Raw genomic sequence first — 22,347 nt, 5'->3', positions numbered from 1 at the left:
ATGTTTCGTTTATTCATTTTTGAAATTAATATAACCAATTATTTTTAAAAATGGAATTTAAATTATTTATTTTTTACGAATTAAACTAAACCTTAATTGAAAAAAGAAAAAAGAAAGTGGGGAACTCCAATCTCTAGGCATCTCCTAGTAAGGGGGCATCCCATATTTGGAGTGGAAAGATGTGTCATATCTTAAGGCCTAAGGATAACGAAAAGATGCTCTTTTTCCCTTTTTTTTTTTTAACTAAATTGAAAACTATATCCTTATCGAGGAACGGTCCGTCAACGAATTTTCTCGATAATAACCAATTACTCAATCAATTTCCGAAAACGATAACGATGTCTATTTAGCGTTGATCCCGATCAAATTTTTTGTCACATAATTTAACACGTTACGTGATTAGTTATGAAAGATGAATAAATATTATATTTTGTCGTGCAGTTTATCGAGCAAGTGCACGTAATTAGTTATGGAAGGTAAACAAATATTGTATCATTGATTAATGCGAAAAAAAACCAAAATGGCATACTCAGATATAAATTGGCAAAAGCGGCTTGCCCACCCTTATAACTACCAAATTCAAAACTCAGCAGGCACGCTCTTTCTCTCTCTCTCTCTCTGTCACCCTCTAATCAAAGTCCAAACTTTGATCACGGAACCTTGTCTCCATTCTAGACAAAGAGATGTTCTTTCCGAGTCGCATCGTCTCCGGCGGCCACGCTCCCTTCCCTCCGCCGTCGCCGGAGAGGAGCTCCTCGGTCTCCGCCGTCGAGGTCATCCTGAACTACAAGTTCAAGAACCCGAAGCTGCTCGAGGAGGCCCTGACGCACTCCTCCTTCCCGGAAGCTCCGTCCTACGAGCGGCTCGAGTTCGTCGGCGACTCCGTCCTGGAGCTCGCGGTCAGCAACCACCTGTTCCTGGCGTACCCAGGGCTCGATCAGGGACGGCTCTCGAACCTGCGGTCGGTGAACGTGAGCACCGAGAAGCTCGCGCGGGTGGCCGTGCGTCACGGGCTGTATCGGTTCCTCAGGCACAATGTGCAGTCCATGGACGACAAGGCAAGTACCACCGAGAATTTTGATTCTTTTTGTGCTCGATTTCCTTCTCGAAAAATAGCACCTACAATGTGCTCTGTTGGGTGAATTACAGAGTGTTTGGTATGAATTGAGTGGTTGCTGCCTAAGTATTAATTTTGATTCTTTCTGTGGGACAATTGTTTTTTGTGATCAATTATTTGTCCCAAAATATAATCCTTAGTTTCTTTTTTAGAGTTCTACAAACATGGCCTATGGCCTTGATGCAGTGGTAACGACATGCATGTGTCACCTTCCGGAGGTTTTCTAGACCGTGAACCATTCATACGGCCATCTCTCTTAACTTCCCCAGAATATTCCTATAGGCGGGCGATATTGTTGATGGATCTTGTTCTAGAGAGTTCCTTGCAATGTGGTCGGTTGGGAGGTGCACTCTCGTTGGTCGATAGGGAGATACGATCTCCATCATTAAATCGAGGATAGTTCAACTGTTGTAATCGAAGGAGTATTTGCATATATAAGGGGAACCCTCCTCTCATTTGTATCTATCATCTCACAAGTGAATAAATTCCACAGCTTCTCTATAGTATCCTTGTGAGGTTGCGTGTGTGCAAGGAAGGCTGACTTAGGAAGGAATTTCTGACGCCGCACAGGGGTTGAATTCTGGTAACGAATATCGAGGTTACCAGAATTCAACATCAGGTTACCAGAAAAAGAAAAAAGGGAGGGGGGGGAAGGAGACTCGTTGCATCGAGCACAACTTATGGTAGAACAAATTCCTTAGCTTCCACACATGTCAAACAATGCATTGATTTCGCATATGTCGACCAATGGATCAGAGCGGAACTAGCAGATTCCGGAAAAAGATCAAGGCATAGTCTTGATGCCTTTTTAGCATTCTATCCATTTTGGTGGATTGGAGAGTAGTGACCAATGAGTGAAAGTTTGGTGAAACCGCTTCAAAGCTTAGAATTACTGACTCTTTTCTGTGTTTTGCTAAGTGATGCTTTAGCTTTTGGTTTTGGTACTGATATGGCAATAAGACTCTGTAAAGTGAGGCCGGTAGTCAGATGTCTATGTTCAATTCTCAGAAGTTAGGCATTTTCTCTCTTTTCTCGTTTAAGCTTCATCACCACTATGCGGATTGTTGTGGCTAGCCACAATGTGTTTGGTGGTCCTTGCTATTGGTTCAAGAAATTGTTTTCGGCATTGGTTCTATTCCATCTGCTAACATAGAATGAGGACATATAACATTTCATATTTTCCAAAAGCAAGTCCAATGGACCTAGCCCATCCTGCTTTGGCTGCAATGAATTTTGGAGAAAATGTGTAAGGGTAATGCCATGGCACATGACATGCGATGTGATATTGCCAAACCAACCAACTATGCACTTGATCAATGTGTAATGAACAGTTGCACTTCATAGAATGAGGATCTAATGTCAGCATGTCACATCGTGTAATCATATATATAGTTTCTTCTTCTCGAGTGGCTAATCATTTTTATACCTGAAGCCTGCATTCTCTATTCTCAGCGAGTGCAAGGGTAAATATCCATTTTTATGTTTAAAAAAAAAATTTGCACCTGGATATTTGCAAAGAGAATGTTAAGCTGAAAAGATCTCCATTTCTCTACGCGATCTAAAGTGTGCAATTCTCAAGATTTTCAAACTGCCTTCTTATGGAACTTTCCAGAAGGAACATTACCATCCAAAATCGGTGCCACCCTGTAAATTTCTGTGGTTGGTGCTTGTGGATTCTTTGTTTCTCTGGACAGTTGGAAGTATAATGGCTTGACAAAATGCAACAATCTATTTATCCTTTTTTGACTCTATGTGTTACTGGGAATGTGCAAAATGTGTGATATGGGAATGAGATGCATGATCGAGTTTCTATCTGTTACTTGTTAGTATTCTCTATCACTCTTTTTTTTTCATTGGGATGTTTCTAGTTAATTTGCAGGTTAGAGAGTTTGCTAGAGCAGTTGAGGAGGAAGATGATGCTGTTGCACATGGGGGATCAATTAAAGCCCCAAAAGTTCTCGCAGATATTGTGGAATCTGTGGCAGCTGCTATCTATATAGATGTTGACTTTGATCTACAGAGATTGTGGGTGGTACGGCGTTTCTTTCTTCAATATGATGAGTCCTTTATTTTAATCTTCAAGTTATACGTTTTGTTATCATTGTTGTCTTTAGAAAAGATTTGTTTGGTACATGTTTTAGATCTTCAGAGGTTTACTGGAGCCTATTGTTGGCCCTGAAGAATTGCAACAACAGCCTCAACCAATCACAATGCTATTTGAGGTTTGTCAAAAGCAGGGAAAGAAGGTAGAGATAAGGCAAGGGAAGAAAGGTTCAACTAATATAGCAAGTGTCCATGTAGATGGAAAGTTTGTTGCCTCATGTTCTTCTGAACATAAGGAAATTGCTAAGCTTAATGCTGCCAGGAGAGCTTTGTCTCAACTAGCACAATCAGAGCCTGTCAACCGTGGAATTATGGAAATAGATGGGTTTGATGGCCCATTCGAAATTGAGGGGGCCAAACAGAAGTTACATGAGCTTTGTGACAAAAAGAAATGGCCCAAACCAATCTACCGGTACACTTCCTTCTTCATTTGATTTATTTACCATTGTTGTGCTCGCTTTGCAGATGTTTACCCGTCCAGGCAGTTTCCTTTACTCTCTGCCTGTTCTTTTGGATTTTATTGCAAGAACCAGTGACGTGTCCAATCTTCTCATGGTATTAGTAATAATTAGTTGCTTCAAGGTAGTCTTGCATAGACTCTACGAAAAGATGCAAACTCTACGAAAAGATTTATGAGTGACAACGTCGGCAAGAGATTTATCATGGTCATAATATTTTTGGTATTTCCCAATGAGATGAAATGCCGCATGCCTCTGTTTTCCTTCTTCACCAACTGTTGATGCTCTCTTTTTCTGTTTCTTTCTGCTGAAATTTCATGTAAAATTATTATCTTGATGTCTGTCCTTTTAACTTGCAGAAAGAATGAGTCAGGCCCTCCACATAGTAAGAGCTTTGTTTGTACAGTTCAAATAGCTACGGATGATGGTGTCCTCACTATGATGGGAGAAAAAAGATCAAGAGTAAAAGATGCAGAGAACTGTGCTGCTTCCCTCATGTGCCGTGCCTTGCAGGAGTATAATTATCTGTGAGTCTCTCTCGAGCCTAAGAATCTGAAGAGAAATGCTTTGCTAATTCTTTGCGGCAGCTTCGTCCAGAAGATAACCCCATAAACAAGGGGAATTCTCTGTCTTGTGATGAGCTTGCAAAGAAGTAGCGATGAAAGGATGCGTTTCATATTCTTATGGTTGGTGGATACTTATAGATAATTAGATTCTTTCAAAGCATGGAAGGTTTTGGTGGGGAAATTATTAGAATATATGTCTCTTGTATTTTTGGGTGGATTTCAAATTTCCCAATGCTTTTACTTCTCTTTCCAGTTGTTGAGAACTGGCATGAATGTATAGGTTAACTTTTTCCAACAACCAGTTATTTAAATGTTCAATTTGGTAGCCAATGTAGTCTTCACTGCAGAAGTCACAAAGGACTCAATATTGCAGACTGATGGTATCTGAATTGATTACAACCTCGTATACAGGTGAAAACTATGATGAACCCTGGAGCTCTCGGTTTGTCTTATTTCATTGCTCCAGGAAAGTCTCGATGACATATGAGAGTAATGCAACTTAAGCAACATTATGTCCCCAAGGGACATGTACTTTACAGACCTTTTATGTTTTTCTGAGGGTATTTGTTTCGAAGTAAATTACTTTTCAATATGAAAAATGATCGTCGGTCAGTGCTTGACCTGGACAACTAAGTGGTGCCAGAGAAGACAGTGTGACTTGCTCAGCCGTAGCAGGAAGTGGCTGCCTCCGCCAATTGGACTGGCAGTGATGGGCCTGGCGGCACTAGCAATCGGCTCTTATGGTTGTGGTGTAGATGGCGACGAGTGGTGGCAGTGGCCACTGGTGGTGGTCAGGTGAAATAATAAGCCAAAATCAGTTTTGGAAGATGACTTCCACTTCTTGAAGTCAGAGATTATGCAGATTTCAGAGTTTCCTGACTAAATAAACTTCCCGGAAGCTCCTCAAGCCTCTTCCATCAGCCACATTGCAGGACGTGATTTCAAGAAGGTCACCATCCATCTATACCTGGGGATGTTCAGTTCTTATCTTCCCATGTAAAGCTTATGCTGAATGCCAAACCATGAAAACTGACTTAGAAAGATAAGGAGCAAAGGTCCACGCAAGCAGCGACATTCGTGGACAGTGTTGCGGACACTGACTCTTCTCATTATAGGCAGAGATTGAGAAGTAAAAAGCTACTTAGTTTTATAAGAAAATCCAACAGATGATGGTTTCAATGTGCGTACAGCGACAACGTTCTAGTGAAATCGACTCCTCGCTCGAGTCCAACGGCCAGTGGTGGACAACATTGGACTAGTGAAAGAGAGCGTTCATTGATTTGTAAAGTAGAGGGTCGAATTGTGACGATGGCCATGGCTTCTAGTAGAATTTTGTGCGGAGAAAGCTAGCGATGTCACTGTTAGAATCTGTTCTCCACTAAATTAGTCTTTTCGGGTTGATGGAATAGGGCAAGTTGATGACCTCTAACTGAGCTGATGATGCGGCCGATTTGGGTAAACTGAACAGAAAAAGAGACAAATAAGCCGGACACTTTCATCGTCCTCAACGGCGGTGTCAAAAAATCATCCGCTGCCTTATGCACCTCCTACATGGATTGCAGTGAAAGAAATGAAGAGCCTCCCTCCTCCACAGTGCTCTTTTATATGAAATTATTTGCAGAAACCAAGTAAATTTTGATGAACAATCAAAGCACCATCATTGAGGATATACCAGCAATTGCAATTGGATAACTACATTGATATTCTAGTTCAGTACAAATGACATCCCTTAATCAGGTTCCATGAGACCCGAGCAGATTCTCCTAATTGCCGTCTCGACTAGCTAGACTAATCTGATATTCCTACGAAGGAATGATCAATGTGGAGCAATAGAATAGCTGAGAGAACTGCATAATTTCACTGGACTTCTAGACATGACAAGTAGAACCTATTTACATAATACAGTTGCGAGAAAGATGAATGAAATGATAATTCTGCCTTCTTTTCACACACTTGTCCCAAGAACCAATGATCCTAACGTAGATAATGTAGTAACTGTAGCAGAATATGGATGTGTTGATTATATAATACGTGAAGCAACTGGTCTTCAAAAGGCTTTCTGGTACAGACCATGGATCTTCTTCCATGAGTCTTCCCTCTGCATCTTCAGCTGCTTGTAGAAGTTCCCTATGAAGGTCTCGGATTTGGTGAACAGCTCTTGCCTGCTGATCCCCTCAGCCTGCTCTGGCTCTTCATCTTCTTCGCTGTCCTCCTCGGACTCATATTTCTCTGCCTCAGCCTCTCCACCACCAATGAAGAACAGGCTTGGCGTGGAGGGGCACTTCTTGACCTTCTCCTTTTTCGCTGCGCCTGCACTCATCTTCTCAGAAGCAGATTTCTGCACGCACTTGGTCTTCTTTTCATTGCTTTCAGGAGTTTTCTTCTCAATGCTCTCAGAAGAAATAATGGGTTTCTCTATAGTGGCATCTCCTTCTTTATCAGGAGTTGGAGCTGTGTCTGGAGCCACGATCGTGGCGGTTATCGGTTTTGGGGCATGATTCGCAGTTCTTTTGTCATCCGAAGGCTTTGAGGAGACGGAGAGAAGGCCAGCTTCTGCTCCGAGTGTTATGATGAGGAGGTTGAAGATGAGGTAAAGGTATGGAGACCTTAAGTTTGAGGAGAGAAGCGGTGTCGCTATGAGAAGTGCAAGCAGAAGTGCGAGCATCAACACTTGTGACCTCTTGAACTTCTCCATTAGGTGGTGTCTTGGAGGAAATCAGTGCTGTGTCTGTGGCTTATTTGTCTGAGAGTCAGATGATCTGAATGTTAACTCGTGGGGACTGCCGAGTGAAGGTCCTCAGACAATTATATAGAGCAGGCAGGAGACAGAGAGATGGAAATGTTCTTGGAATATTCTGTCTGAAGAAAATTTGAGAGCTGCATCAGTCAAGAAAGTGCAGAAGATGTGCATTGACTGACCAAATGGGTGTTGTTGATTACCAAGGATGTTCATCCAGTCCTGATATTTGAAATGGTAATGATGAGGTGTGTATCTAATAGCTCAATGAAAGTTCAATTATTGGACTATTTGTTGTTATGCCACGTGAATGCATCATGGGTTACAAGTTTGAAAGAGTAAACTTCAGGACGTTGCACCAACCATGATCTAATAGAGAATCGAATGATGCACGGCGCATTAGTATCGAAACCAGTGGGACAAGCATAGATTTCACTAGAGTTGTGTAGCCAATCTGGTTCTATCATGGAACATGACCAGATTGCTCAAAAAAGCAAGTCCGGTTCTCAATTCCAATAGGAACAGATTCGTTTTGGGTTCCAAGCTTTTTGAACCGGTACTGCATGGATGGGTTTCAAGTTTTGGGAGTTGAACCCACCTCTCGGGAACCGAGTAGAACTTATTTTTTGAAGTTGGAAGAAGATGATTTATTATTCTTAAATGAGCTTGACTTCCCCATTATATTTCTCTTTATTTTGTATTCATGTTTTACTTTGAGCCGTTTTGTCGCTTATAATATTTCGCTATAGTTGCTATTTGTCTTGGTTTAAAAAAAAAATGAATCATTAAAAAAAAAAACATATTGGGTAGACCCTAAAACTATATCAGACAAACATAATAGATTTCAGGTTTCAATGATTGAGAATAGGTTTTAATAAGATAGGTTTCGGGTTCTAGATCTAGAACCTATCTATCTTGAAACCAATCGCTATTAGATTTTGCATGACGTCGATAACAAGGACATCTTAAAGGGACCAAATAATCCGGAATCTTGGAAGCTAAAGCAAAGGAAGTACCCAATGGGATAACGACTATTGACATTTGCATGCAAGTGCTCAAGGAGGCAAAACAAGATAAAATCACACGAACTTTTACAAAAGAAAAGAAGGAAAAGAAAATCAAGAAGAGGGGAAAGATAAGGTCGGTGAAAGCATCTTCTTTGGGGGCTCATAAACACCAGCTATTATCCCCTTTCTTATTTTTTTCCCCTTTTTGTGTGGGGGTGGCGCCGGCGGATCGCCGTTGAACGAGGACGGGCCAATCCATGATGTTTGGCTTCACGGGCTGCTTAATCTCGGACGCAAACGTGGTATTCGCACGTGGGTCCCCCGGCGAAGGTGTCGGTGGCCCCACTAAAAGAAGGGCCTTGGAAAAATTTGAGGATCTTTTCCGGGCCATGTTTTGGACCCTCCGGGAATATCTCTCTGCCCCTTACCATTGTCCACTGACCCACTTGTACCTTAGTGCGGTTGTAGACCCCTACGACGGTCGATAGGGTATCGTCCCATGCCAACGTTAAGGAAATGACGGTTTGAAAATTCAAATGCCAACTTTTTTTTTTCTCGACGAAAAAATTTATTTATTAATCAAAATAATAATCGAGAGAGTTAGATAGAATGTTTTCAAGTTCTCAAGTAACTTCGAAAAAATGAAAATATCAAAAAGCAAATAACAAACTATATTCGGCGGCTAGAACAATGCTTGTAACCGGGGGTATGTTGCCAACAAGCACTATGAAAAGCACAGGCCAACAACGTTGAAGCCGAAGCTCCAATGGCTCACTCCAAGTGCAAGTCGCTACTATACGAGTCTACTCGACGGTAGCCAGCCGAAGCTAATATGGTGTCTACCTTTACTACCGTCATCCTCCTACGTTAAGAGAAAATATATTTTTTCCCCTCATCTCAAGAAATTTTCCCGAATTTTAAGTCCCAAAATTCAGATAAAGCAGTTTAAGGACTTACTTAAGTCCAAAATAAAAAATTATTAAGGAAATGAGAGTTTGAAAATTCAAATAAAAACTTAAATTATTTATTTTTTAGTCGAAAAAAAAAAACGATTCCATTCATTAGTCGGGATAATACTCAAAACAGTTACATAGAATACTTTCAAGCTCCCAAATAACTCTAAAAAATAGAAAACACCAGAAAATAAATAACAAAACATATTCTGCGGCTAGAAGCACACTCTCATCCTCCAAGGATAGATCTAAAAATTTCGACGAGCGATTAGCAAAGCCAGTGACGAGCACACATTGAGAACTCCTACATCAATTGCAACGACTTGCGGTGCGCGTCTAAGTTCGACATCCCTATCACCATAGTCTACCAAGAATACCAATATTAATATGTTAAAAGAACACATATGAGATATCCGGAACTTCTTTCATATCTATATCTAGATCTAGAAAGAGAGCGTAAAATCCTTAATTCTAAACTTAAATCTAAATAGGGAGAGGAGAGCGGCTTAATTTCGGAGAGTTTGTGAAGCCAAATCACAAACATCCCCATTGATGGTCGAATGGACGAATGGCCTAACCGATCTCCACTCTCCATATTCACCCAAAATCAGCAGCAGAAAATTATTCATACTCACAAACTCTCAAAACATAATGGGAGAGAAAAAGGAAAGATAACACTAGCAAAGAAAATCGATGCCGAGTAAGAGGCTTCGGCTTGAGGATCTTCCTTCGGAGTCCGACGATCTTCTGAACCAAATGAGCATGAACCAGAGCTAGATTTCATGCCAAAACCCAACCGAGAAGAAGGTAGAGAAAACAAAGGAGATGGCGAGAAATGGACAGAGAAGAAACAGGTTGAGGCAATCACCGAGGCGAAGGGGAGGGGGGAGAGAGCACCTAAGTGCAAAGGAGACCGGATTTGGTGAGAGAGCACCTGTGATTCTCCCAGCGCGGTGACATGACTTGATTAATACGAACTTAATTGAGATGAATAATCATGGCATGAATAATGTAATTGGTCGACTTCACCGGTTTATCTTGAAAGAACGATAAACATACAATTAGTATGTCTTAATCCAATGACCTCAGTATAAAACTCTAGCAACTTTACTTACGCAGCTATGAGTGATTGGTGGCTCTGTGGCGCACTATATATATATGTATATCTCTTCTTCTTCTTTTTGGGTCGGAACATATATCTTACATATACGTATATATGTATGTATATGTATATATTTGAAACCATGTACGAGTGGCCTTTTCTGTATGGCCTCCAATACTGTTCCAATCCCACTGGACTCGACTTGGAAATCGAACTAAACACCCGATTTAAGATGAACTCGATTCCATAGTTATTAGTAAAAGTCAAAACTCTTTAACATCATCGGAGCTTAACTAGATTATCTACGAGACAATGCATCTGCATTATTGAGTCCTTCAACAGAAATGGCGACGTGCATCTTCTCTGAGATCAAGACTACATACATAGTTGTTGGGGTTGTACACACGAGTTGTTGGAGATTAACCATGATGTGCTCATCCTCTCGCACTTTTTTTTTTTTCTGGGAGAAGTTGTCCGAACGCGGCCTATATCCCCATGCCATGCTTGTGTGTTTATCCACATTTCTTTTGCCCTAATGCCCTTCCATCTTTTCGAATTTGGCCCCGGTACTTTTGCTTTTATTCCCAAACGCGTCTCCACTTTTTAGGGGGAGTGCAATCGAAGTCAAACGGGCGGACGAAATCTTCCATGTCGAGGCCCACATGCGTGGACGAGATCTATGGAAAGTGCCTAAAAAAGCAACCAAGCATATATTCCTCCAGGTAAGCAAAGACATTGGTCACCACTACATTTAGTAAGTTAAAATCCTTGGATGACGTTATCATAATCACTTTCTTATCTTGTCAAGCTTTTGTAGATAGGGTGGATCACGCTTATGTCCATTCTTGGCGTAAAATGAATAGATCATTGTGTCGACACATATAGCTAACTTAACGACATAAAAGAAAAAAAAACATATATAGCAAACTCATGCATGTTCATCAATTATTTGCCCCCCCCAAACCAATTCCAAATTTTGTCCCTTACCATGCGAAACCCATCTCATAAGCAATTGTCTTGTTGTGGAATGTAAGTTATAGGGAACTTAAATACAATTATTCTTGAATTTTGATCAAGTATGCAAATTGTTTTTAGACTTTTAATTTTTTCAATGTGGTCACTAACTTGTTGATAAGTGTTCGATGTAGCCTTTCCATTTGCTCGAACGACAAATTAGACGTTAGTTTATCACATGAATAATCATATGCTACGTTAGAGTATTAAGAATAATTAGTCACCATGTCCATTTTTTTAATCCATCTGCTTCAAAAAGGGGAAAAGAAAATACGGGCATTACAAAGCCATCGTTATTTGATAAGGTGGACTCTTATATGCTGATTTGGGACAAATATCTTACATGGATAATCTGCCGATAACTTTTTTTAGTTGTCCACCGTAGAAACTTAAGGGATTGAAAGTCACACCAGCAGATTCCATTAACTTGAATTCACGGAATGATGGCATTTAACGTTTTCATATAATCTAAGGACTAGAGTAAATATTTACCAATAGTTCAGGGACTGAACAAATTAAAATTTATAGAAGACATCGCTCATTGGACCAAAATTCATTGATCATGGCAATCTCTCCTTTCTTTTCCTCAAAATTGTTGGCGAACCGAATGATGAACTGGTAGTCCATGGCTCAGTCCTATTGTGTACCAAATTCTATTTCAGGAGGTCAGGATCAGAGTCATGTTTCGTACACCTCGACTCGGCCCAAGGTGGCAATTCGCAAAAACGAGTTCTGGGCCGACTCGACACTTGAGACCCATGGGCTTGAATCAGCAGCCCATTAGCAACAAAACGAAATTTGTTTAATTAAGAGCCTGGACTTTATGTATAGGAGGACAGCATTGCTCGCGGGATGCTTACACGAGTTTGCAAAAGATGGATTTGCAACACGACGACGCCGTGAGGATGAGCAATGAGCTAGGTACCCCTTGTTACTTACGAAAAAATAAGCCAGAAAGTCATAAACCTATTAATTTTTTGCTCAATTCAATTAAACATTTGAATTGTGCTAATTGAATCCCGAGTCTTTTCATATTTTGCTAGATAAGTTCATCCAGTCGATTTTTTTATCGGAAGGCGCTGACGTGATGGTCCAGTCAGCGCTAATTGCTCCTTATGGTGTATCGGCGCCGACATGGACGATTTTGTAAAATTTTTCTAAATTTTTTCTGTTATTTCCTTTTACTTTTTGCTGATGGCCATAGAGGGCTCGGTGAGATCGCCTTTGCTGGCACTAGGTAAAAAAGAAAGAAATGTAAAAAAGTAATAATTAAATGAAAATAAATTATTATAAAGAAAATGTCCACGTCAAGACGGACGTGCTACTAAGACGATCAGTGTCTACGTCGGTAATTCCATATCAAAGTTGGCCCAATGGACTCAATTAGCAAAACTTGAAAAGGTTTATGGCTCAATCGATATAATTGAAAAGTTTATGATTGAATTGGTCAAAATGCAACATGTTTATGATTTTTCGGATAATTTTCCCTATTACTTATTACTCGTTAACCGATACGCATTGGTAGGTAACATGTACATTTTTAAGAAATTTGGACGCCTAAAGCGATGTCGCAACTTCTGCGGGAGCTTTCCCACCCGAGATTCTCGTCAATCTGTTGCATTAGACCAAGGAACTGGATAGGTTTGCATAAGGTCGAGGTGATGCAACGACAATGCTAGGGACCACGGCTATTTTCCTAGGCGTAAACATAAAATAGAGGAAGATTCCTAGGTGTGTCGTTGGCTGACGTTAGCCCTTTCACGCATAATTGGAGAATAGGAGCTAAAGATCGAGCTGATCATTCGATGTAATTGCGAAACTTATTCTAAAGAGACGCCGCTCTAAAATTAGAGACACGTACCATTATTTAGCGATGGATGTACCTAACCGGTCCTATCCTCAGAACAATAATAAACAAAATGACACCTAACTCACAAGGGCTGCAGCTATTTTGTCTCGTTTGGGATGGGTTATTTCTTAATCTTTGAAATATTTTGGACTCGATTCGAAGCTTACCAGTACCGGGAAGTATGGGTTCTCCTCTTGATGTAAAACTTTCAAGAGTTGCAACATTGAATTCGTGATGAATTGATTTGTCGGGGGAATTCGAAAGTCGTAAAAAACAATAGGAAAGAAATAGCGCAAAGTACACCGAACATAATATATCAACAATATCGGTTTAAAGACGCTACTTTTCTTCGAACGTTATGTAATAAAATGGAAATCCTGTTCTAGGGGGGTTTTTTTCCAATTTAATTTTTTTAAAATAAATATTTATGAAATTATTTTTTTAAAAAAAATATTTACGAATTTGGGCCTTACTCGGCGGTTGGGTTGCCGAGCGAGGCCCGCTCGGCAGCCCAATTGCCAAGCAGGCCCCGTTGGGCCCGCCCCCAGCTGCTCGGTAGCTCAACCGCCAAGCGGGGCTTTTTTTTTTTAAATTTTATTTTTTTAAGTGTTTTAATTATTTATATTTATAATATTTAGTTTATCTCGTATTTTTTTAACATATTTATATTTATTTTATTTATAATTTTTTTTCTTATGAAGCTTATCTTTATAACATAATTAGCAATAATTAATGTAAAAATTTATTAAGATCTATAATTAATAAATAATGTTGTAATTATGTAATTAATTTAAAATATTCATAAAATAATTTCCCCAAACAATTGTCAAGAGTATTTTGTGAGGTTTTTTTTTCAAAATTTCAGCGGACCGAATTTTTTTGGGGAAAGAGGGAAAAGAAGGTTTGTTCGATATCGAGAAGTGGCACCGGAGGGAGAAAATGCAAAATTGACAAGGAAAACGGCGTTTTTGGGGAAAAAAAAGCCAGGACAAACTGCCTATGGCTATTTGCAATGGATTCGTCTCGAAAAATTACGTGAAATCAAAAAAAAAAAAAAAACATCCCAAACGGACGCCCGAGCGATGAGATATGCTCTTCCAAAGTTTTGCCCTTTCTTTACTCGTTCCCACTCTTTTGCTGCGGTTTTTAATCTTTTCATGCGGATTTTTAATTCTTTTGCTGCGATTTCTCATCTATCTATTATTGCGGTTTCCAACATATTCCTGCGGCTATATTACATTTTATTTTATGAATATTTTAAATTAATTACATAATTACAACATTATTTATTAATTGTAGATCTTAATAAAATTTTACATTAATTATTGCTAATTATGTTATAAAGATAAGATTCACAAGAAAAAAATTATAAATAAAATAAATATAAACATGTTAAAAAAATACGAAATAAAGTAAATATTATAAATATAAATAATTAAAACACTTAAAAAGTGAAATGAAAAAAAAAATCCTTGCTCTAAAATTTGGGCTGCCGAGCGAGGCCCAAATTCGTAAATACTTTTTTTAAAAAAATAATTTCGTAAATATTTATTTTAAAAAAATTAATTTGGAAAAAACCCCTGTTCTAGGGTACAATGCCATAGCTCGAAATGTTCTTTTCTAAGTCTGCATAATAAGAGAAGGTGAATCGATTGGAACTTATTATTTGATGGCTAATGCATAATGAAAGAGGAAGGAGAAGAACCAATAGTAAAATATGAAATCCAATGAGGAGAAAATAGATTAATTTTCCTTTTTTATGAACGGGGTAATCGCCCCACTACTATATTTTCAGACTTTTCGTTCAATGTCTTCTCTAAATGTTGTTTTTTATAACTAATAAAAAATCTGTCTTTCAATAAAAAAAACGTCAACATACTTTGGTAAAACAATCTCGTCGTATTGCTGACTCATCGATATCACGAGAGAAAAAATTGAAACCGACGGTATCTCAAATTTTCACGGATGAACGGCACACAATTTGAAGTTATCGGCGAGAAGCTTGAAGCCGATCGATGAAGTCATCGATATCAACAACAAGCAATCGATACGAGGATAACCGTTGGATGGTTATTTCTATTAACACTATTTTGCAATTGTTGTAACCATGATTTGTAACCTTCATTTGCAACTATCAATTATAGGTTTTAAATAGTTACATCGTACTATTTGTAAAACCCTTGCGCTAACGATAACAAAAAAAAAAAAATCGCTATCTTTCGATTCCCGTATCCTCATTGTCGCTATCTGTCGGTTAGATTCCGACATATATCTTAATTATAGATTTCTAGTCTTCGTTGTCCATTAAATTCATACGTTACATCTTTATATCATCGGACTTTGTCATTGATTAAGTTCCGGTAAAAATTTTGTGTCATTGCGGTTCATTGTCGATTAAATCCTTTGAAGCATATATGTTCTTTGTGCTCGATCGGAATCGCCACGTAACTTGTCTCTTATTAATAACAATCGAACAAAGAATTTCGATGAAAGATATTTCGTTGTCGATTACGTTCCAAAGAAACAAATATCAAGTGAGGATGACATCATCGCCGATTATAATTATCACGTTACGCCATGTAATTACTTTGGTATATTTATAATTAAGGAAATTAACCGTTTACGACATGATACACGCCGCATGTTGAAAATCTCAGCGGCCCATTTTTTTTTTTTTTTTGTGGTCAGAAGCGACCAAAGATTAGTGTGGGGAAAGAAGGCGAGAAGCTTGCCGCCTTAAAAAAAAAAAAACACAAAAATTCAAAAACTGGTTTAGTTGACGTATTCAGAATTTTGATAAGAGTCAATCATGACAGCACTAACACAGAATCATGCCCTCAGCAGATTCCGAATCTGGTCTGTCCATTGATTAGCAGTTAAATCACACTCGCCATCAAATTATTTAGCACTTTGAAAATAATTATTAAAACATGCTTAACAAAGAAACGGCACGGATCACGAGAAAAAAATGTAACGTGCTAGAGTTACGGCGTTCCCTTTTATTTTGTTGCTTACCTGGCTATTTCGCCAAAAACTAAATAATTTATATTTTAAATTAAAAAATAATAATTTCATAATTCATGAAAATGTATACAATAAAGAATTTTTTTTATTAATTAATTATTTAGAATAATATAAGTGATTATTATTAAAAAGGCATTTTTTTCAAGTTTCCTATTTCCTGCAAAATAGACGGAACATTAATTCCAATCACTGATGCTTTTGTAATAAAATTCGTCTTAATTATTTTTTTCATTAGAAAATACTTTTTATTAACTAAACGAAATCGTTCAGAGATAAAAATTCGAAATGAAAATATAACAAGGCCAGGAAGGCTTCAAGGGATTGGACAACCAATTTTGAGGAAGAGATTTGTTCTTTCGAGCTCGACAACCCAATTCGCGGCTCTGATAAAATTCGTCTTAATTTTTTCTTTTTTGGTCGAAAAATTCATCTTAATTCGCTACGCCGTTTTTAGATTGATTTTTGTTTTTGATAAAATAAAAAAAAAATTGGTCGATTATATGTGTACTGGCTGGTTCCTCAAAATTGTTAAAGGGGAAATTGTCCGAGCCCCACGTGTTTTTGTAGCACGTGGTGAAAAACAGAGTGGCGGGCACTCACGTGAAACTGGGAAGCGCCCACATCTCGAGAAAGTTCCCTTGGAGGTGGAGATAAGGAGGGCCCACCACGAGCCCGGTTGGTGTACGGTCGGGTTTGCTTGGCTCGGGCTCGGACTCTCTCCCGCCCCGAACCTTCCTCGCCTGGACTCTTGTGAAGAATTTTCAGCTTCTTCTCTTCACGCCTCTCCAAACATCACCTACTGCCAAAGACTTGCAACAACTTCGTTTTTGGGTACGTTATAAGAAGCTTCATTGAGTCGAACCATCAATAAGAAAGCTTCCCAAGCTTCAAGGTGGCCGGGAGAGTCGGACAAGAAACAAGAAGCTTCGTCGAGCAACCGACAAGTCTACCCTCCCGTGACTTTTTGAATGGAAAAGTCGCCCATACTTGTGTTAGTCATTAAAATCTAAGCTATGTTTGAACTTGTATCTCGTTGGCAGTCTGATCTGAAACTTGTTATTGTTGACCATCGGATTGGATCATGGCATATTTGCCTTGATTTTGCTCAAGCGAGGATAGACTCGACGTTGTACTCCTTAAATGGAGCGAGAAAAGCATGATTAGAAATGAAATACTCGATGCTCTTGGTTTGATTTATTAAGTGGTTGATTTACTAAAGAGATAAAGGACTCGTCATGCAAAGCAACCAAAGCCAAATGTTAACAAAAATTAGTGCTAATATAGAATGAAAAGCGATTAATACTTGCTTATTCATGTTCCGATTGATTGACCTATTCTGGAAACATTATACTTTTCTCATGTATTGAAGGACGTAACGACATTGATTTGCCAAAATCGGATGTCGAGGAATTCAAAGTTTAAAAATCTACCTGCACATAGCTTTTCTTAGAAAATATACATAAAGACTCTTGGACAATGCAGATTGAATTCAAACTTAGAGCCTTTTTGTTTAAGGGAAAATTAATTACGAAAAATTATTTTTCGAGTCCATAGTATTTAGATGACGGAAAATCAATTGATCTACAAAAAATATTTTTTATTGATAGTAAAAAAATAAGCTTAGATCGGGGAAAAAAACAACTTCCCCTTCTAATAAAAACAAAATCACTTTTCATAAACAACCAAACAAATTGTACCGGAAGAAAAAGTGATACGTTAATATCGTGCAACACAATAACACGACACGTCTCCTTCGTTCAACCGGGGAGAAAAAGAGATACGTGTGCGTAAGAGAATGAAAGCACCAATACACAAATTCAAAACGAGTCAAAAAGTCGAGAAATGAATTGACCGCAAAAGTCATTTTCCGTTGGCTGGTTTTGGACGCATCCGTCGGACTTGTATTCTTAACAGGACAACAATCGAATAAGCCACGTCAATCCATTGCCAAGAATTATTGGACGTGCTAGTTGAAACGTCAAACATGTTATCACCATGTGTGCCCACCCATTTCTTTCTTTAATTGATAAATTTCAACATTCTTAGGCAGGTGGGTGTGGAGAGGGACCAATATATCTTGGGAAGATGCAGCCCACCCTAATTATATTCACTAATCCGCTTTCACCCTAGTAATTGGTCTGAGAATTAGCCATCGTTGTTTCGTTAACAATTCTCGTTGAGATAATCTTTAATTATCGTTTATTTTCTATCTTTTTCGTTACCTTTTTCTCCATCTGTGCGATTTTTAATGCGCGTATTTCGTCATAAAAAGTTTCTTTTTACCCTTTTCTTGTTAATTTATAGCTTTCCGTTAAGATCTTTTTCAGGTGTTTAACTGCTAAATAAACAAATTGACTGCTAAGTGTGTTCAAAATCACGTGTCGAAAGCTACTTGCCACGTAATTAGGAAAATATAATGTGTGCCCACGAAAGTGTTAACGTGGTCTCGCCATGGTTAGATTTTTCCCTCCGACCCGCATCCCCGACCGAGTGGTCCATTTCAGCGTCCGACCACCAATCCAGTTGTTCGGCCGATCCCGAAGCCGAGCCTCTGCTTCGGACATTTCGGTACCTGTCGAAAATTAGACAAGTATTGTCTACAGTATATTCACAGTGACGAATGAAGGTCCCCCGGGTCGGGTCCATTTTACCCATTTTCACCTGCCGGGCCATCTTCTGGGTCTTCCTCGGAGTCAATCTCTTCTCTTCATCTATAAAAGAGAACCACCCATCTTCCCCCTTCGCACCCAGCCAACCATCCTAGCTCACATTGCCTGCAGAAATCTCTCCCTTCCCTCACAATCGCTCACTTGAACCCTAGAAAATTCCGAACCCAAGTTTCCCGATCGATCGCTCGTACAAGCGCCCGGTCTCTCCACCTTGAATCGCTGCGCGAGTTGTGTTCGTTGGGGTAGAACCCGGTGGCAGACGAGTTGAAGACATCACGGCTATACACGGCATAACTCGGCCTCTCATCCATGCCCGCTCCGTTCGACGCCGCAAGGGTTGCCTGATCGCCGCCTCCTGCGTCGGCAACCCTTCGCCGCACGGCGGACGAGGCGCCCTCCCCTCCGAAGGCGGCAGCCCCTCCGACCTCCTCTTCCTCGCCGGCGGCGGTCCCTCCTCCCTCCCCTACTGCTAGCATATTCTTTTTTAGGGTTTCGTATTCGTCCTAGTTACGACGTATTCTACTGCGTGTATTAAGCAAGTTGCTGGTTTTTAGATCTTGTATTTTTTCTCGTGCCTGTTCTAGTTGCTTTCGATTTCGAGAGAGAGAGAGAGAGAGAGAGAGTTGAAAGAAAGCGGTGAGAGAAGATGATGCTCAGGATTAAGAGGGTTCCGACCGTCGTTTCGAATTACCAGAAGGAGGAGGTTGAAGGGGGGCGTGACCGGGGTTGTGGCCGCAATTGTCTCAACAATTGCTGCGTTCAAGGTAAAATTTTTGCTGGATTTTCTATTTTCTGGGTTGGTAATTTATGTAATTTTGTGAATTTCATTTGTGCGTCTTCTGGATTGCGTAATTGAGCTGTTTTCTACTTTGGTTTGGGATGGATAATAGGGGCGAAATTCCCTTTGTATGCTTTCAAGAAGGAGAAGGAAGTCCCTAGCGACAATGCTTTGCTTGGGCATGAGGACATGGAGCCTCCTGTGGCGTTTCTTGACTCTCTTCTGCTTGGAGAGGTAAATTTTAACCAATTAACAATAAAACAGACACGAAAAGGAAGTTTAGCAAGTTCTGGAAGTTGTAGTTCTGTTATTTATAAGTGTTTAGCTCAAGTTGCTCGATATGTGTTATAATGCTCGTTGTCTTGATTTGTAGTGGGAGGATCGGATGCAGAGGGGTCTATTTCGCTATGATGTCACTGCCTGCGAAACTAAGGTCTCTTCCCTGACTCCATAAGTTTATCTTGCAGCTGTCCCAAGCTTGTGGGTTCTTTCTGATTAACAAAGGCAGTTTGATTGCTTATGGGGATACGGGGCTCTGGTGTGATGACATTGGTGTAGGTGATTCCGGGTGAGTGTGGCTTCATTGCCCAGCTGAATGAAGGACGTCATCTCAAGAAGAGACCGACCGAGTTCCGTGTTGATAAGGTGCTCCAGCCTTTCAATGGAAGCAAATTCAACTTCACCAAAGTTGGTCAGGAAGAGGTGATCTTTCAGTTCCAAGCAAGCGAGGATGGTGAAACTCAGTTCCTCCCCTGTGCTCCAATTGATGTTGATAGTTCCCCCAGTGTTGTTGCCATCAATGTACGTGCTTGTCTACTTGAAACTAAGTGATTGTTTTGCTTCCACTATCTTTTGGGAAGATTGTTTGCTGATCTTTCTTTTTCTATATCCACAGGTCAGTCCTATTGAATATGGCCATGTGCTGTTGATCCCTCGCATCCTGGAGTGCCTGCCTCAAAGGATTGATCACTCGAGTTTCTTGCTTGCCCTGTACATGGCTTCAGAAGCAGGAAATCCTTATTTCCGACTAGGTTACAACAGCCTGGGGGCATTTGCCACCATCAATCACCTGCATTTCCAGGTGTCTACTTGATCGGTTTCTATTTATAATTTAGTGGCTTTGCTGAATAATGACCGGTAAACTTCGGTAGGATAAAAGATTTAACTTGATTATCAATATCAAACAGGCATACTATTTGGCTGTGCCCTTCCCTGTTGAGAAGGCTCCCACTCGAAAAATAGCAGCCCTTGACAATGGGGTGAATGTAGCTGAACTTGCCAAATATCCAGTCAGAGGTCTTGTTTTTGAAGGTGGAAGTACCATGCAAGACTTGTCCAATGCAGTTTCGGACTCGTGTATCTGCCTGCAAGACAACAATATACCTTACAACGTCCTCATATCTGATTGTGGAAAGCGTATTTTCGTCTTCCCACAGGTGATACCCAATTTATATTTCTCAATATTTTGAAGACATCATCATGAATACGCTCCATGAAAGATTCTGATTGATGTGTTGGTGTAACGAGCAGTGTTATGCTGAGAAGCAAGCTCTCGGAGAAGTCAGTGCAGAGCTTCTGGACACGCAAGTGAACCCAGCTGTGTGGGAAATCAGCGGGCATATGGTCCTAAAGAGGAAGAAAGACTATGAGGAGGCATCTGAGGAGAATGCATGGAGGCTCCTAGCAGAGGTTTCCCTATCTGAGGAGAGGTTCCAGGAAGTGAGCGACCTGATCTTTGAGGCAATCTCTTGCAGTATTGATTATGTTGCTCAAAGCTCGCTTGACGAGCCCAATGCTGAACCTTTGGAGGACTTTGCCGCCACCTGCCCCAATACGGTGGGTGGGAAGAATGATTGCCTGGTCCTGCAGTGAGAAATTCATCCTTTGGATATCTGCATTGTGGGAGTCTTGTGTGTGTGTGTCTCTGGAAATTCAGTTGCTATGGGGCTTCCTGAGGAATGCCAGCAACTTGCTGAATAAGCGAACTTGGTTTCGATGTTCTAGTGTCGGTGTGTAGTGTCTGTTTTTAGAATGTTTCATCTGTGTTCACCCTGAATCAACCGTTGGTGTAAATTACTGTATTGGTACGCTTCTGAGGATGTTATCTAGTATCCTCCGACAGCTTGATGTTTCAACTCTCCTGCTTAAATTTTAGTTCAGATGGATGCTCCCTTTCAAGTAACTGCTTAAGTTTTCCTCTTGCCTGAAGTGGACAATACTACTTTCTCCCAGTTCAAAGCAAAAATGAGATAAACTACCTGAAATCATTGAAAATTAATATATTCAATGTGCTCTGCTCAATAATTCATTTTCAGATTTATGTAAAACAAGGCAGATTTTCTTATTAACTGTGATGTACCTTTAATTTGTATCCAGTCTTGTCTTGTGGGTGAGATAAACGATAATGATGCACTGCCTGTGCTGTTATTTGAATTTTACTTGATTGTGAGAAAAAGATGAAAAATTGTAGTTTGACGAACCAATAGGGTAAATGGCATTAACTTAGACCTAACCGATATTTCAAAAATAATTAATTTCAAGTTAAGTGGGTTTTTGAATTAGTTACTTTCATTTTTTATTTTCAACCATGTGGACTTCCTTGAATCATACAAATTATCTATGACTAGATACTTGGCCTGGGCATTTGCTTTCATAATTGTGAATTTCTTCATAGATTGTATGTTTCCATTGTTAGGTAATATGATCTTAAGATAGAATCCTGAGAATTCGGAAAATACAATGCCGTGGTGATAGATGAATTCTAAATAAACGAAAAAACATACTTAAAAGGGAAATATGATATTGTGCAGAAAAACAAATTCTACAAAACAAAGGTGAGTTTCTTATATAATGTTGTGAAATATCACGATAACTAATGGATCTTGCAATTCAAGTCTAACACAAAATGTATAAATTTCCCAAAATAATAATAATAATAATAATAATGAGGAACGGTAAGTACACTAGAGA

The 22,347-nt window shown here is 39.7% G+C and overlaps 3 protein-coding genes across 4 annotated transcripts; 2 read left to right on the top strand and 1 right to left on the bottom strand.

The window, feature by feature from the left end:
• The first annotated feature begins 601 nt into the window (after positions 1-601).
• Positions 602-4,570, top strand: LOC115749945 (ribonuclease 3-like protein 2). Of its 2 annotated transcripts, XM_030687004.2 has the most exons (5): positions 602-1,058; positions 2,997-3,149; positions 3,259-3,632; positions 4,038-4,242; positions 4,289-4,570. In XM_030687004.2, the coding sequence occupies exons 1-4, from the start codon at positions 684-686 to the stop codon at positions 4,207-4,209; spliced, it is 1,074 nt and encodes a 357-aa protein (XP_030542864.1). In that variant the 5' UTR covers positions 602-683; the 3' UTR covers positions 4,210-4,242; positions 4,289-4,570. The 2 variants fall into 2 exon arrangements, with proteins under 2 accessions (XP_030542864.1, XP_030542862.1); XM_030687002.2 differs by having other exon boundaries at positions 4,038-4,570.
• A 1,000-nt stretch (positions 4,571-5,570) lies between these two features.
• LOC115749991 lies at positions 5,571-7,058 on the bottom strand. Its single transcript, XM_048274370.1, has 2 exons — positions 6,269-7,058; positions 5,571-6,046 (listed from the first exon to the last, which is right to left on the bottom strand). Exon 1 carries the CDS (start codon positions 6,937-6,939, stop codon positions 6,292-6,294), a length of 648 nt encoding a protein of 215 aa, XP_048130327.1. The 5' UTR covers positions 6,940-7,058; the 3' UTR covers positions 5,571-6,046; positions 6,269-6,291.
• An 11,598-nt stretch (positions 7,059-18,656) lies between these two features.
• LOC115749987 (GDP-L-galactose phosphorylase 1) lies at positions 18,657-21,672 on the top strand. The gene is made up of 7 exons (XM_030687056.2): positions 18,657-19,363; positions 19,490-19,611; positions 19,751-19,810; positions 19,936-20,178; positions 20,273-20,458; positions 20,565-20,813; positions 20,908-21,672. The coding sequence occupies exons 1-7, from the start codon at positions 19,246-19,248 to the stop codon at positions 21,247-21,249; spliced, it is 1,320 nt and encodes a 439-aa protein (XP_030542916.1). The 5' UTR covers positions 18,657-19,245; the 3' UTR covers positions 21,250-21,672.
• The last annotated feature ends 675 nt before the right edge of the window (positions 21,673-22,347 follow it).

This window comes from Rhodamnia argentea, chromosome 2, assembly GCF_020921035.1.
Source record: "Rhodamnia argentea isolate NSW1041297 chromosome 2, ASM2092103v1, whole genome shotgun sequence".
In the NCBI taxonomy this organism is placed as follows: domain Eukaryota; kingdom Viridiplantae; phylum Streptophyta; class Magnoliopsida; order Myrtales; family Myrtaceae; genus Rhodamnia; species Rhodamnia argentea.
The sequence above is the reverse complement of the archived record's forward strand: the minus strand, read 5'-3'. Positions and strand labels throughout refer to the sequence as shown.

Excerpts from the sequence above, each read along its gene's own strand:
- LOC115749945 (XM_030687004.2), top strand. The coding sequence starts at position 684 with ATGTTCTTTCCGAGTCGCATCGTCTCCGGCGGCCACGCTCCCTTCCCT. Across the intron at positions 1,059-2,996 it reads TGCAGTCCATGGACGACAAG|GTTAGAGAGTTTGCTAGAGC; the intron begins GCAAGTACCACC and ends GTTAATTTGCAG. Across the intron at positions 3,150-3,258 it reads ATCTACAGAGATTGTGGGTG|ATCTTCAGAGGTTTACTGGA; the intron begins GTACGGCGTTTC and ends TACATGTTTTAG.
- LOC115749991 (XM_048274370.1), bottom strand. The coding sequence starts at position 6,939 with ATGGAGAAGTTCAAGAGGTCACAAGTGTTGATGCTCGCACTTCTGCTT.
- LOC115749987 (XM_030687056.2), top strand. The coding sequence starts at position 19,246 with ATGATGCTCAGGATTAAGAGGGTTCCGACCGTCGTTTCGAATTACCAG. Across the intron at positions 20,179-20,272 it reads CCAGTGTTGTTGCCATCAAT|GTCAGTCCTATTGAATATGG; the intron begins GTACGTGCTTGT and ends CTATATCCACAG. Across the intron at positions 20,459-20,564 it reads TCAATCACCTGCATTTCCAG|GCATACTATTTGGCTGTGCC; the intron begins GTGTCTACTTGA and ends AATATCAAACAG.